The sequence below is a fragment of the Urtica dioica genome, chromosome 3 (assembly GCF_054948205.1).
Source record: "Urtica dioica subsp. dioica isolate 48M chromosome 3, U.dioica_male_clone48M_v1_H2, whole genome shotgun sequence".
NCBI classification, from domain to species: domain Eukaryota; kingdom Viridiplantae; phylum Streptophyta; class Magnoliopsida; order Rosales; family Urticaceae; genus Urtica; species Urtica dioica.
In genome coordinates this window covers 183,673-198,096 of record NC_142758.1, presented here as the reverse complement: position 1 = coordinate 198,096, position 14,424 = coordinate 183,673, and the positions used below count along the sequence as shown (strand labels likewise).

At 39.8% G+C, this 14,424-nt stretch overlaps 2 protein-coding genes across 4 annotated transcripts; one reads left to right on the top strand and one right to left on the bottom strand.

Moving 5' to 3' along the window:
- The first annotated feature begins 5,992 nt into the window (after nt 1–5,992).
- Nucleotides 5,993–9,269, top strand: LOC149401841 (DnaJ heat shock amino-terminal domain protein). 2 transcript variants are annotated; one of them, XM_089609328.1, is made up of 2 exons: nt 5,993–6,133; nt 6,853–9,269. In XM_089609328.1, exon 2 carries the CDS (start codon nt 6,974–6,976, stop codon nt 8,951–8,953), a length of 1,980 nt encoding a protein of 659 aa, XP_089465454.1. In that variant the 5' UTR covers nt 5,993–6,133; nt 6,853–6,973; the 3' UTR covers nt 8,954–9,269. The 2 variants fall into 2 exon arrangements, with proteins under 2 accessions (XP_089465454.1, XP_089465455.1); XM_089609329.1 differs by lacking the exon at nt 5,993–6,133 and adding an exon at nt 6,247–6,569.
- Nucleotides 9,270–9,763: 494 nt separating this feature from the next.
- On the bottom strand, nt 9,764–12,126 carry LOC149401840 (RNA polymerase II transcription elongation factor). 2 transcript variants are annotated; one of them, XM_089609333.1, is made up of 4 exons: nt 11,824–12,126; nt 11,403–11,746; nt 10,710–10,752; nt 9,764–10,213 (listed from the first exon to the last, which is right to left on the bottom strand). In XM_089609333.1, the coding sequence occupies exons 1-4, from the start codon at nt 11,939–11,941 to the stop codon at nt 9,834–9,836; spliced, it is 885 nt and encodes a 294-aa protein (XP_089465459.1). In that variant the 5' UTR covers nt 11,942–12,126; the 3' UTR covers nt 9,764–9,833. The 2 variants fall into 2 exon arrangements, with proteins under 2 accessions (XP_089465459.1, XP_089465458.1); XM_089609332.1 differs by having other exon boundaries at nt 9,764–10,216; nt 11,824–12,124.
- Nucleotides 12,127–14,424: the final 2,298 nt, after the last annotated feature.

Genomic DNA, 14,424 nt, shown 5'->3' with positions numbered 1-14,424 from the left:
ATCACAGAAATAAAAATAACGTGTTTAAATATTACATCATAAAAATAATGATTTTTTTAATTTTAAACGTCTTTTTTATATTTAAACATTTTTAAAATTATTTACTGTTTTAAGCGTTATTTAATTTTGTTTACTCTTATACTTTTATTTACAGTTTAAAAAAAACACTATATTTAAAATTATTGTGAAAAAACACTATATTTAAAATTATATAAAAAATTATTATAGACGGATCTATTAACATTTGATAATCCATTCCCTAAATCAACCAAAATGATAAGGAATATTGACACCAATATTATCAATTGGTGTGCATTTACCAATTTTCAACAAAAACAAAAAATTTGACACATCTATTACCAACTCCTATGTATAAAGACATTTATACCCTTAAAATTCAATTAAATTTTTCACTCATCGCTTTCACGTTTCTGACTCATTATTTCCCAAACAAGAACCACAAAAAAAACCTTATTCTCTCAGATTATCTTCATCTTCTCCATTACCCACAATGAAAGATAACTTAATGAACACGGGCCTAGATTTAACCTAACAACAACAATGAAAATTCAACACGCATGATAATGCCGGTTATTCTTTTCACTGCATGCACAAGATCCTTGCAACATGTAGTCGCACCACTAATTACTAACAATCTTAACAATTACAGATTAAAATTGCGAGTATGGCAATGAACGTTAATATTCCTATCTAGGTGATCAATCCAAACGGAATTAGAACAATTCAATAACAATGAGCAAATTGAAAAGAGATAACAACTTCAATACGAGAAATAAGAAGCAATGTCTACACCAAGATCTTCAATTCATGTTTTGGGATTGAAATTTTCCTTAACCGTTCAAAACCTAACTAGACATAATTAAGTAAAAACAATACAAACAATAGAAAAGAGAAAGAAGGTAGAACGAGTTTGAGAGTCAGGACGGTCTCAACGGAAAAACCGTTCGTACTCCGGTTGTCGTCGAAAGTCTTCTTCTCTCTTCGTGGTCTGTATGGCTCTTCTTTTGCTCTGAAAATCGTAGTCTCAATGTGTTAGGTCGAAATCCCAAAGTTCCCTTCTAGGTAGAATTCGAATGGGCCTTATTTGGTTTGGAATTGGCTTTTAACGGATTTGTACCACGGTACAGGTTTTCAGTTACGCAGTACAGCCAATGAATTTTGCTCATATACCGTGGTACAAGCTTGTTGTACTCAAGGATTTAAATCCCGGGGGAACCGGACGGGAACCGGTCCGGTTCCCCCTTTTTGGAGCTACCCGGCACCGGAACCACCAAAACCGGAGTTTTCCGGTGGTTCCGGGGGAACCAGACCGGGATCCGGGTAGGAACCCGGTTCCCACTTCCCGGTCCGGTCCAGCTTAAAAAAAAAAAACAAAACCGGGTATTTAAACCCGGATTCCCTTTTTTTTTCATTTGCGTCGGTAAGCTCTCCTCCAAATTCCGCCGCGCCTCTGTTGATTTCTTCCCAGATCTCGCCCGGATCCCGCTGTGCCTCCAACTTCCCGACGCGCCTCTGTTGAATTCTTCCCAGATCCCCCCGGTTTCATACCTTACCGGTGAGCTTCCCGACCCGAATTTTTTTTTCTTGATTTTGAGTTTAATTTTTCAAATTAATTTATAATTCTTGAAGATTAAGTATAAATTGATAGTTGTGAACATAAATGTAGTGTTGATTTAAGGTTTGTGTTCATTATTCTTGGGAGATAGGTATAAAACTATAAATTGTTACAAACTATATCACATTATGAATATATGAGTCTTATTTGATTTTCTAATTACAGTTAATCGCATTTCGAGACGCTCGAGGGGACTTCTCACAACGAAGTGTTGTTTCGGCACGAGGCACCCTTTGTGCAAGTAAGCTTGTGAGATGAATTGTATGCATTAACTATGTCATGGAATGGTAAGAAATAACATGATATGATTTATGTCACATGATTGCAGGTGAGTGGTGGGAGCTTTACGGAAATTGGACCCCGACTTGACAGACGTTAGCCATTCAAATTTTTTCACAAACTTCATCCGCCTCCGCTTGTGAGAGGAATTGGAGTACATTTGCCCTCGTCCACACGAAACAAAGGAACCATCTAGCGTACAGCAGACTCGAGAAGCTTGTTTTCTGCTCATACAACATGAAGTTGCAGCTCCGTGAAGCAACTCGGATTCACGACAACAATCTCAACCCCCTGGATCCTTTGGATATCATCAAACAAGCTTTCGAACGCTCGGGGAATGACAATGAGGGAGACGACGAAATGCTCCGCTGGATTGACGAAGTTCACATGGACGACGTCAACCAGAACCCGAATCCAGCAGTAGCTGAAGCGGCTCGAGAGATTGGAGTTGATCCGGAGCGAGTGCTGAACGAGGACGTCCAACCTCAACACGGATCCGGAGACAGTTCGGATTCAGATGACGGAGGTTCAAGCCGTAGATCAAGCGGAATAGATGGAGGTGAAGGTGACAGTGGATCAGGGGGAGGTGGTGGAGGTTCATATCGGGCTGGAGGTTCCTTTACTGCTGGAGGCACTTCATTTGGTGATGTCGGCGGTGCTCAACTCAGATACGCACCATCGCAAGAAGATTTTGATCGTCTTCATCACCCTGCCTTTTTTGATTCAGGATACGGGCGCGGAGGTATGAATGATGTCATGTCATTTACGTCTAGCAATGACGTTGATGACTTGTCCTACAACTTCGGATCGGTATCAATTGGTCCTCAAGGCACAGAGTCATCTTATGATGACGGATCTTCCAGTTACAACTACCAGGACTCTTATGCATCAAGTTACGCTCCCGAAACGGTGCAACCAGTTCCAGGTTATCCCCTCCACTCCATGTCTGTTGGTTCATCTCAGTATGAGTACGACTATCACTTGAACAGGTACTTTAGTGCATATGCTCATTATATGACTTGGTATGATTACTGTATGACCGCTGCATACGGTCGCTTTGAGTAGTCATTTGTATCCCTCCTATGTTGAATTTGTTGAACAATAGTATTTGATGAATTTTGTTGAACTTTATCATTTTGGTTATTAAAGTTACTTTTTATTGTGCTTGTAATTTCGTATTGTGTTGAAACATTCTACACTATTTTTAATTTTATGAATTTTATCCTACGTACTTTGTATGTTTTTTTTGTATATTTCTTTTCTGAATTCCCCTCTGTAAATACGGTATTTGAAGGTATTCCTCTATGGTAACGGTAAGTTCAACGGTACCGGTTTCCTTTTTTTTTTCTTGCTTCCCCCGGTATTCCTTTACGGTACGGGGGGTTACCAGTAAATTCGAAGGCTCAGAACGATAACGGTAACGGTATTTCGATCCTTGGCTGTACTGCGGTACAAGCTTGCTGTACTGCGGTACAACCACTGTTTTTTCCTCTTCAATGTGGCTGATCCGTTTTCTTCCAAAAACTTGATATTTAAGCTCCAAACTCGTCCGAAATCACATTAACATATGTAAACACTCAAATCATAAGATGTTCAATTACAAACGTGATTTTAAGTTATTACAATGAATAATATGGTAAATAATGACCACAAAATGAATAAAAATTATGCACTTATCACCGACGTGGTCTTGAGTCGTTTCGCAAAGTTTCTTTTGATAGTTTGACTCGTAGATTTGACTTTAAGCCTTCTGTTCATGGGCTTGGACTTTGTGCGTTGACTTGACGTGTCGTCTTTTATTTTGGGTATCGTTACCTCGTGAAAATATCGTCATAACATTGGTATCAGCTTCTTATGGATTTTTTTTTTTTGGAATTTTGAGTACCGAGACTTATTTGGTCTGTTTGTATTTATTAATTTTATCAATTCAAATAATCAAACGGTTTGAAATTTGCGTGGTTTTAGGCTAAATATATGTTACTACAATCTTGGGCAATTACTAGTTTGTTACTAATACACACAAGTTAAACGGTTTGAAATTTGTGTGGTTTTAGGCTAAATATATGTTACTGCAATCTTTGATAGTTACTAGTTTGTTACTAATACACACAGCTAGTTATAAGATTGAGGTTGTAGTGTACTTGAATGCAATTTTTTAGTGAGAGAAGAGTATATGGAAGGAACTATTAGGAATGTAATCTTCTTAGTTTATATTTATGAATGTCAAGTGTAGCTTAGCTTTTAGATTTTTTTTTTTTTTTTATGCATCAAATAGATATATGCAAAAAGTGTAGTTGATTTTTTACTAGTACTTTGCCTTGATAAATTTGTTTTAATGGTGTGAATCGTATCATTTACTGATATGTATGTCAACAATGCGTGTCATTTTGTTAATCATTCACAAATTGTATCTCTCAAGACCACTTCTTTCTAACTACAAGATTTAAAAATATTATATACCATATACAACTCCAGTGAAGGCTCGTTGCTCAGACATCGTGAAAAATACAACTGAATATGTTAAAACATGAAAATTATGTCAACAAATCGTGTCATTTGTTGACATATATATTAACAAATTATGTCATTTGTTGACATGTCAACAAATTGTGTCATTTGTTGACATATATATGTCAAAAAATCGTCAAATAAGCTAAGATTTGTTGACATATATGGGACTTAGAGAAAAAAGAGGATAAAATTGTACACAATATATTCTCTCTCCTCCTTTTTACTAATAAAATTGGCAAAATGATCGTTTTAGTTGATTATGTAAAATGAATTTGTAAATGGTAGTAGATCTATTCATTTTCCCGTAATTTATCCCCAAAATTGTGGGCTTTTAGACCTTGAATAAATAGCCCAACTAATATCGTTACTCGGACTGGATAGATGCCTACAAACACTCTTTATATTATTTTTTGGAATGCTTATACAAACACTCTTTATTGAATGGATCCCAGTATATTAAACATGCACTACTAGTTTAATATACTGGGATCCATTCAATATCTTTCAAGATTTTACTCTTCATGGATATCTTAACTAAGATGAGAGTTTTAAAATTACCATTTTATCTTTCTAGCTATTATTTTCTTAAATTTCTTTGTTGTTTGTGAGTAAGCACACATATTCTTTGTGGGATAGAGCTACCATATCATAATGATACTCGCAGTTGAATACTACGCCTAGTTAACTTATTCAAACTATAAAAAAAAAAGGTGATATACTTCGCGTTTCATCGATCTGTTCACGAGTTCCATATCCATGAGATTCATAATCCCAACATTACTATGTCATTTCACCAAATTCCTAACACTATTACAAAAAAAGGTCTTTAGAAGCGACAAAATGACATTTAGATAAAAAAGTTGCTTATAAATGACTGTAGTAATCATAAGTTCTTAATGAAAAACCTTGATATTTACGGTCATCGACTGAAAATGATTAGCTATAAGTGACTACGTCTCACTTCAAGATTTAGGTATATTGTTACCGATTAAATATTGAGAAATAAGTTTGAAATATATATACATACATATATATATACATATATATATATACATACATATATATATACATACATATATATATATATATATATACATACACCTTTTAAGTTCAACATGCATGTGTTTCTTCACATGACCCCTCCTCTTAAGAACAATATTATAGCATAAACTTGGCAAAACAATGATACTAAGTTTTTAGAAAAAGTTATTGTTTTTCCATCAAAAGTAATTTTCCGAAATGAATATGCTTAAAAAAAAATGCAATTAACATAGTAAAAAATTATTTTCGAGATTAAGTTACGATTTTTTTTTTTTTGCTATGCTAACCATACACGTATAATGATATCATCGACAATGCTGAGTATACTATATACATGTATACGTATAAATATATACAAAATATTCTTGTGGACTATATAAGGGTTAAAATTTAACCATGGTTAACGATTTTTCAAGACAAAGGCAATTTTTTAGGTTAAGTAAAAAAAAAGAAGAGTAAAGAATTTAACTCAAGTTAAAAGCTTTGCTATAAATATATTCTCAGTTTCATATTTCGATTAATTATTACTAATATATTCTTTCCTGTATTTTAGGGACCTTTGAGAAATCTTCCAAAGGTTCTCAGGGCTGTTTTGACAAATGGTGTGTGTAGCATCTTGATGGTCCTCTCAGATTCAAAATTCCTCAACTATTTCTTCCTAAAAGGGTAATTGCTCAACCTCTAATTTTTATTTTTGGGACTTGGTTTTTCTATATTTTTATGAAATAGTATTTTTTTTTGGGTAGTGAATGTTAGAGAAATTAGGGTTTCGATTATCAATTTGTTGATTTCATGGTTTCAGTGCTCTGTGAACTGAAATTCGACCGTTAATGCTTAAGCATGTTCGAATCAATGGCGTGTGTTAATTTGTCAGAGTCAGGTCTTAAATCCATCCTGGAAATTTTTATTTCGTTTTCGCGGGTCTTGAGGGTTTTCGATTGATTGCGAAGCTATTCCGATGGGTTTGGCTGTGATGATTTGAGCGCCGAAGAGAGTTTAGGGTTTCGATTTGCTACATTACGTGTATTTGTTGCGAGTTAGATTCGGACTCAGAAAATGAAGATTGAGAATGTGTGTTTGCGATATGGATGCTCTTTTGAAGGTCGAACATTTCTGTTTCGAAAATCTGCGTCTTTTTTTTTCCTCTCCTTTAATTCGTAGTTTGATACCCGAAACAGCATTCTGGTTAGCATTTTGGAACTTTTCCTTGTGAATATGCAAATCAAGTACTCTGATAGCTCAAGAAACCCCTCGACTTTTTCTTCCTGTATCTTCCTTCCTCTGCTATGCTGTTTGATGCTATAATTTAGTGGAATGACTTTTTATTTATTTCATGGTTCTTTGTGGATTTTGTTTATAATCTCTGTATTTTTGGTCTGGTTCAGGTACTTTGGATTCGGAGATGACAACTTTTCCTGAGCAAGCTTAAGCTAAGAGCCTTGGGTTCGATAATCTGATACATTGTATTCCCTGCTCAGCCTATCTTTATTGCAGTTTTAAGATCGAATGGAGTGCAATAAAGACGAGGCGGTTAGGGCAAAGGATATCGCCGAGAAGAAATTTGCGGAGAGGAACTACGCCGGGGCTAAGAAATTTGCGTTGAAGGCTCATAATCTGTTCCCGGGGCTAGAGGGTCTATCTCAGATGTTGACGACGCTCGAAGTGTACATCTCGGCGGATAATAAGATAAGTGGAGAGTCGGACTGGTACGGCGTTCTCGGCGCGAGCCCGTTGGACGACGACGAGACGATCCGGAAGCAGTACCGGAAATTGGCGCTGGCTCTTCACCCGGACAAGAACAAGGCCGTCGGCGCCGAGGGAGCGTTCAAGTTGGTCGCCGAGGCTTGGTGCTTGTTGTCCGACAAGGTCAAGAGACAAGGCTACAACCAGAGGCGAGGCGTCTCGTTGGGCTTTCAGGTTCAGCCGAGAGCTCCGGTCGCCAAACCGTCGGCGGCGAACGGACGGCACAAGAAGAGCGCAGCGCCGCCGCAGAAGAGGAAGAACGACACGTTTTGGACGATCTGCCACCGGTGCAAGACCCACTACGAGTACATGAGGATGTACCTGAACCACACGCTCTTGTGCCCCAACTGCCACGAGGCCTTCGTGGCCTCGGAGCGGGACCCGCCTCTGAACGTCTTGAAGAAGCCTCAGCCGAATTGGTCGTCGCCGCCTCCGCCGAGTTCGAACGCGAAAACGGAAGGGAAGAGCGGTAGCGCTAAGCCGAGCCCTCGAGAGCCGTCCAACAGCTCGTTCAACGAGGCGGCGTTCAAGTGGGGTCCGTTTTCCGAAACGGGTCAGCGTGGCTCGTCGTCCTCCGCGGCGGCTCAGGCTGCGAGTCTGGTTCAGCAAGCGAGCGAGACGGTCAAAAGACAGAGAGAGGAAAGGCATAATATTAGTAACGTCTTCAAGGCTCAGATGGAAAGGCCGTCAAAGAAGATTCACGTCGAAAACAACAACCACCACCAGAATGGTTTTAAAGCCTTCTCCGTCGCTGGAACGGCCACGGGAAACGGAGGACTCGGTGGTAACAGTGCTGTTCATGATAGTACCAAGAAAGGTAATTCCGAAGCGGGTCGTTTTTTCTTCCCAAACAATTTTTTTGTCGCCAAGCCGAACACTGCGAGGGAGCTTTCGTTTCAAGAAGTCAGGGTTATGCTGACTTTTAAGGCCAAGACTGAGATCCGAAAAAAGCTTCCGGAGCTTAGGTCATTGGGCAAGAAGCAAAGTGGAGCGGCGGTGAAAGTGGATTCGAATGAAGACGAGCAAGTGTCGGCTAATAAGTCGATCAGCGTGCCTGATTCGGATTTTCACAACTTTGACTCGGACAGAACCGAGGACACGTTCAAAGAAGATCAGGTGTGGGCCGCGTATGACGACGATGACGGAATGCCTCGCTTCTATGCCCGGATCCACAAAGTCATCTCTCTGAAGCCGTTCAAGATGCGGATCAGCTGGCTCAACTCGAGAAGCAACAGCGAGCTGGGCCTGGTGAATTGGATCGGCAACGGGTTCACGAAAACCAGCGGCGAGTTCAGAGTCGGAAAGCACGAAAGCGCCGGCGGACTCAACACTTTCTCGCACATGGTGACCGGCTGGGAAAAAGGGCCTCGCGGGGCGGTCCGGATATACCCCCAAAAGGGCCAAGTCTGGGCGGTCTACAACAAGTGGTCGCCGGAGTGGGATTCGGAGACCCCGGAAGAAGTGAGGCACAAGTACGAGATGGTCGAGGTGGTCGAGGGTTTCAGCGAGGAACGAGCCGCGGTGTCCGTTGCCTTGCTGGACAAGGTTCCCGGCTTCAAGACGGTGTTCCGTTCCCACTCGGACAGTCCGAAAGAGGTCCGGAGTTTTCCCAAGGAAGAGCTGTTTCGGCTTTCGCATCAAGTTCCTTTTCACGTTCTCACGGGTCAAGAAGCAGATAATGCTCCCAAGGGCTGTCTCGAGTTAGACCCGGCTGCCACGCCTTTGGACCTCATTAATGCCTAAGAAGGGAGAGCAAACAGAAAACCCACCGAGGAAGATAGGTAGTAAAACTTGATGACTAGTTTATAGCCATTTTGATTATCGGATAAAGTTAGATGTTGATCACCGGCGAAGAAGAAGAAGAAGAAAACCGACAAAGGGATTGTGCTCATTGGGAAACTTTTACAGTAATTTTTTTTGTTTTGTTTTTTTTATTGTTGAGCCTGACCAAATGTACATTACATAAATACTGCTTTTGTTGCCCAGAGTTTTGGGTACTTTTTGGCTCTCTATGGTTTTGGGATTCAGTACATGTAAGTAGAGAAAATCATGCATGGTATACTGATCTGGTTATCACTCTTTTTTTTTTTTTCATTTGGAGACGATGGTATAGGGGATGGGAGGGATTATGATGGCTAGGTTTTATTTGAGTTTGGTCGAAATGAAGAATGTTATTTGTTTTGTTGAACTAAAGGTTTCAGTCCTGAGATTTATTCATACTCTCTTTACTTCATGTTCCAGTCTCTTTTACATACATTGTATCCAAGTGAAATATATGCATTGCGTCCACTTTTTCAAGATTTTGGAGTTTTAAACAGGAATATAGACATGGACACGAATAAATACATTCTTTATTGTTTTTTTTTATATATATATATAAATAAAGCATGGATTTCTACCGACAAATCCATCGTAAAATATGTATTTTGTCCATTTGTAGACTAATATAAATAAAACTTTGATTGAGCAATGTCTCACAACTCTCTCAAGCTACAAGTACCTAAAAAAAGAAGAAGAAAAAAAATACAGATCGTTCCATTATTGATCTTAGTCAAAACTTACAGAGCATCATGACAGATAATCCAAAAAGGAATAAACAAGGACTCAGTTATTTTATTCGGTTTCAGATAGAGTTGACGGAGTCCTCGTCGCTTGCCTCGCTGTCGCTGCTGGAACTGCTTCCAGAGGCTGAGCCGCTCGTTGCGGTGGCGGAGCCGCTGCTGCTCGAGCTCGAGCTGCGCTGCTCCGCGTTCACTTGCGCTCTCAGCGCCTCTGCCGCGTTCGGGCCCTTGTCCACCTCGTCCCCGCTGTCGTCCACGTCAGCGATCTCGTCGTCGGAGCCGTTCACGGCTTCTTCCGCCGGAGACTGAGCGCCGAAGATGTCTTCGATGTCTATGTCTTGGTGTTCTTCAGCTTCTTCGTTCTTCGGGTCCGGTGAGATGACCGGCGGCTGATCCGATGGTGGATGATCCGCCGCGACTCCCTTACTGGCTGACCTCGAACCTGCTGTAGCTACTGAATCAGTGTCTGTATGCTAAATCCGCCACTTACTTGCGAGTGAAGAAACTGTCTCAATTGGATTTCAGGGTTGGGTTTTTAAACTCTTAAGCTGAAAGGATTGGCTGGCTTGAAGCTTGTTTAGGGTATCTTTGGAACTTGATGGGAAATTTAATATAAGAATCAGTGTGCATATTTTTTCTTGTGCTATTTGGATTGGGTAAAATTTGATCGCAAATATTCAACTAAAATTAGGATTTAATTTTCTTGGAAAAAAATAAGTGGAAAATGAAAATCCAAGCAAATTCGCACTTAAGTGAGATTTTGATTTCCTCATGTCTCACGTGTGACTCTTTTTCTCTCAATTTTTTTATTGACTTCTGAACACTACAAAAAATTTGATCTTTCATTACTGTTTTACTTCAAGTTTTCATTTTTCCTAGTCGAGGTCCAACCACAACCTTAGATTCTTGAATAAATGAAAGATAAATAGTGTACAAACCCGGATTTTCTGACCCGCCAATATCGATCCGCTCTACCTCAACCTGCAAAAAATTGCCCCAGAAGATAAACCCTTTTACAACTCATGAAACTTTGAAGCGATAAACTGGGCAAATGTATACCCGATGCCTAATTATAAATTTGTCATTTCTCAATCATTACTGTTTGTAGTTCAACAATGAGCTTGCTACAGCGGAAAGAGCATCTGAATTTTTTGAATTTCAGTATTTTAATTCATCATCTCGATCTTTTTATTTCCGTCGACCCTGAATTCAACTGAACACTAATTACATTATGCATAGAACTCTTTCCAATGATGATGGAGTTCTGTTCAGTGTTCAAAAGCTCTAAATAGCTATCTCATTTTCGTAAGAGAAGTCATAACATATAAAAGGCAACGCAACGGCAATGAACAAATTCGGTATCACAAGACTAAAACTTCAAAGCAGTGCAAAACAGAAGAACCCGTACGTTTCAACTCTCACAAGGACTGGAATTTCTCTTCCAATGATCACGTAGTTGCTTTCCGTGTTCAAAAAGCTCTAATTTTCTTTTTCAATTTTTTTTTTTGTAAGAGAGGTCATTAACAGGCAACGGCAACGATATTGAGATTGAAGTATGAACAATTTCAACAGCAATTCAAACAAAACGCATCGAGATCGAGAAGGCAAAGAGGAAAACTGGAAACACTCACCGGCAAGGTCGGGAAGGCAGTTCTACCTACGTGAGCGATCTTGGGAGCCTTGGCCGGAGGCGGAGAGAGCCTGGGCTCGATCGCGGCGGCGGCGGCGGAAGACTCGCCGGGCTTCCGGAGGTGACGGAGCTGCTTGACAGCGCGGTGAAGGCGCTCGAGTCTGAATGTTTGGCCGTCGAAGAAGAGAACCGCGTCGCTCTCCTTGTAATCCTCGCTGCTTCCTTCGAACGTGACCTTTGGCTTCCCAACCTGGTTGTTCTGGAACTCAACGTTCACTCGGTTCTCCTTCGTCTTCTTCATCGATCCCGGCTTCGTCTTGTCGATCGACGCCGGCTTGAACTCGTCTGCACCGACATTCAGATTTCAGATTTCTCCGAGAGCACCCAAACAGGAAAATAAACATGAGGTTTATCCTTTTTACATCGCAGAGTGCAGTACTTGTTCGAGGAGTCTTCCTTGAAGGAAGGTCCGAGGCTGAGGCTGTACCACCGATCAGCCTGGGGAGCTGTCTTCGGCTCTTCCTTGGAGTTGTTCGCCATTGATGGACCTTGTTCGAACTCTGTTGTTCTTCTAGAGAGAGAAGACGACCAAGGAGGGAACCTAGAGTGACGGCGGTGCACGCGCGGGGATGACGACGTGACGCGATCTCATTGGCTGGATTAGGGTTGGGGGACCAGACCAGAGCAGGGGTCGATGCGGGGAGAGAATGAGAGGTGATTCTCTGCTCCCAATACTATCGTGCGGATGTTACAGCTATCTGCCACGTGTGAAGCACTGAGTTAGGCACGTGTGCGCTTTGAATCTATAATTTTTGTTTGAAGAGCAAATTAGCCCTTTTTTTTAATCCGCTGCCTCACCTCGCCTCGCCCTCGGAAGACGGGCAGGAGAAGGCTCGTCTTTTGTTCCGGAAATCGAGTTTTTTTTTTGTAAACTAGGAACGTAGCCATTTTGAAACATGATTTTTGGAATCTAGCCAACGTTTGGTAAATTTTGCAATCTAGCCATTTAGTGAAATTTACGGATATAAAATACCTAATTTACCTTTTTTCTTATACTTACTTGATCAAAACACTAGCCCACGTTTGACCGGTTTGAATTGTATACAGCCAATTAATTTCAGATTTTTTCGCAATTTAATTGGATATTTAGCTAATTTAATAGGAGATTCGGTGATGTAATTAAAAGAGAAAATTTAATGCAATAAATGCACACAAAATTTACCATAATTAACATAAATTAACAAATCAGCGGAGATTAACAAAAATTTACAAACATTTACACTGTATTTGCTTACACGGCTATAATTTTAGCAATTTAATTTCAGCTTTTTGAATTCATAATATGAGATTCGGTGATGTAATTAAAAGGGAAAAGAAATATTTATTTGATTGAATAAGTCAAACAAGATAATGAATACACGTAATTATGATAAAATCTCGTTCAAAATTAAAAAATAAATTTGGAAAACAAAAATATCGTATTAAAGGAAAGGAAAGAAATCGGCTCTACTTGCACATATGTAAATTTATCATAATTAACATAAATTAACAAAGCAACGGAGATTAACAAAAATTTACGAACATTTGCACTGTATTTGCTTACACGGCTATAATGTTCATTAAAGAAAAAAACGCTCAATAACCAACTTTGCCAAGTATAGAATTTTTTTTTTAAATTCGAAATATAAACCGAATATAACAAATTCGGCTACAAAACCAAGTTTCAAAACGTGGGCTAGTATTTTTGAAACCAAACCAAGGCTAATATAGTAAATACCATCTTACATAAATATGACACATCATCAAATTTGGCTAGATTCGAAAATTAAACGAAACGTTGGCTAGATTACAATTGCAACGTTTGATGTGGCTTATATCGACTAATTTTTCTTTTTTTTTTCTCTCTTTTTCCTTCGCTCCTCTGCTTCTCCGAACTCTGTTTTTTTCCAAATCTATTCCGACTTCTAGATTGACAAGATGCGTGCAATAGACGAGTGGAAGAGCTCGCCTAGGAAGTCCTCGAGTTGCTCTCTGCATTGTTTCAACAGATCCTCGGGTGGTCTCGGCTTCGGAGGCTCTGGCTTTCATCGACAACGGCAGAGAAGGCGCGACGAGCCCTGCACTATTCTGTCCAGAGGTGGAAAAGTGGATCGAAGTGACCATGTCGAAAGCGACCGTGAAAATGCTAGTAGAAGGGTCGTTTGAAGGTTGCTTGGAGCTGCTTATTTATTTATTATTATTTTAGTTATTTTTGTGTATTTTCAGTTGTAGTTCCTGTATTTCAATTTTCAGGTTTAAGTCTTTGGTGTTAGTTGTTGGTTTAGTTTATGTGTTGAGTTTATGTGGATGAGATAGTTTATGCCCCTCTTAAAAAAATTGTTATGATGAGGGCTTAGATTAGCTTAGTCCGGTGAGGAGTACCTCGAGATGTCGAGGGTGGCTAAGAGTTCGAGCTTACGCCTGTTATGGCAGTTTCTAGCTCGATTTCGGAATTGCGGAAGACATCTGTTGAATGGGCCCAATGGAGTTCCAGACGGGATTGCTTTTTCTTTCATTATAGACCTTTGCCTCCTTTTTTTTGTTTTGTCAATTTTCTGCTTCTCATTTCATTGCATGACATTTATGTGCTTCTGTCCAGGATATTTTGTATGGCCGAAGCCAGTTCTGTGTGTCAATGAGAATTTTTCGTTAAAAAAAAAAAAAAAAAAATCTCACCAACTCCAATCAAATGTGACGAAAAGAAAAGAGTGCTCCAAATCATCTCAGCTTCTTTTATAACTTGATCTAGGGTAGCTCGTGGCCCACTAAATTCAAATTATTTCTAACCAAAAAAAAAAAAACAACAACACAAATCCAAGATAACAATATATAACATAATAAATTGCTACACATGGAAGGTTTTTCGAGGCTCAAACATTACGGAACGCGCTCATTATATCCCCACCTTGTTATTACGAACTTGGCTAGAAGCAGACCCATGCATCATGCCCCTCCACATCCAGGGATCCTGGCCGTTGAAGTCC

Excerpts from the sequence above, each read along its gene's own strand:
- LOC149401841 (XM_089609328.1), top strand. The coding sequence starts at position 6,974 with ATGGAGTGCAATAAAGACGAGGCGGTTAGGGCAAAGGATATCGCCGAG.
- LOC149401840 (XM_089609332.1), bottom strand. The coding sequence starts at position 11,941 with ATGGCGAACAACTCCAAGGAAGAGCCGAAGACAGCTCCCCAGGCTGAT. Across the intron at positions 11,747-11,823 it reads CAAGTACTGCACTCTGCGAT|ACGAGTTCAAGCCGGCGTCG; the intron begins GTAAAAAGGATA and ends ATGTCGGTGCAG. Across the intron at positions 10,753-11,402 it reads CTGCCTTCCCGACCTTGCCG|GTTGAGGTAGAGCGGATCGA; the intron begins GTGAGTGTTTCC and ends AATTTTTTGCAG.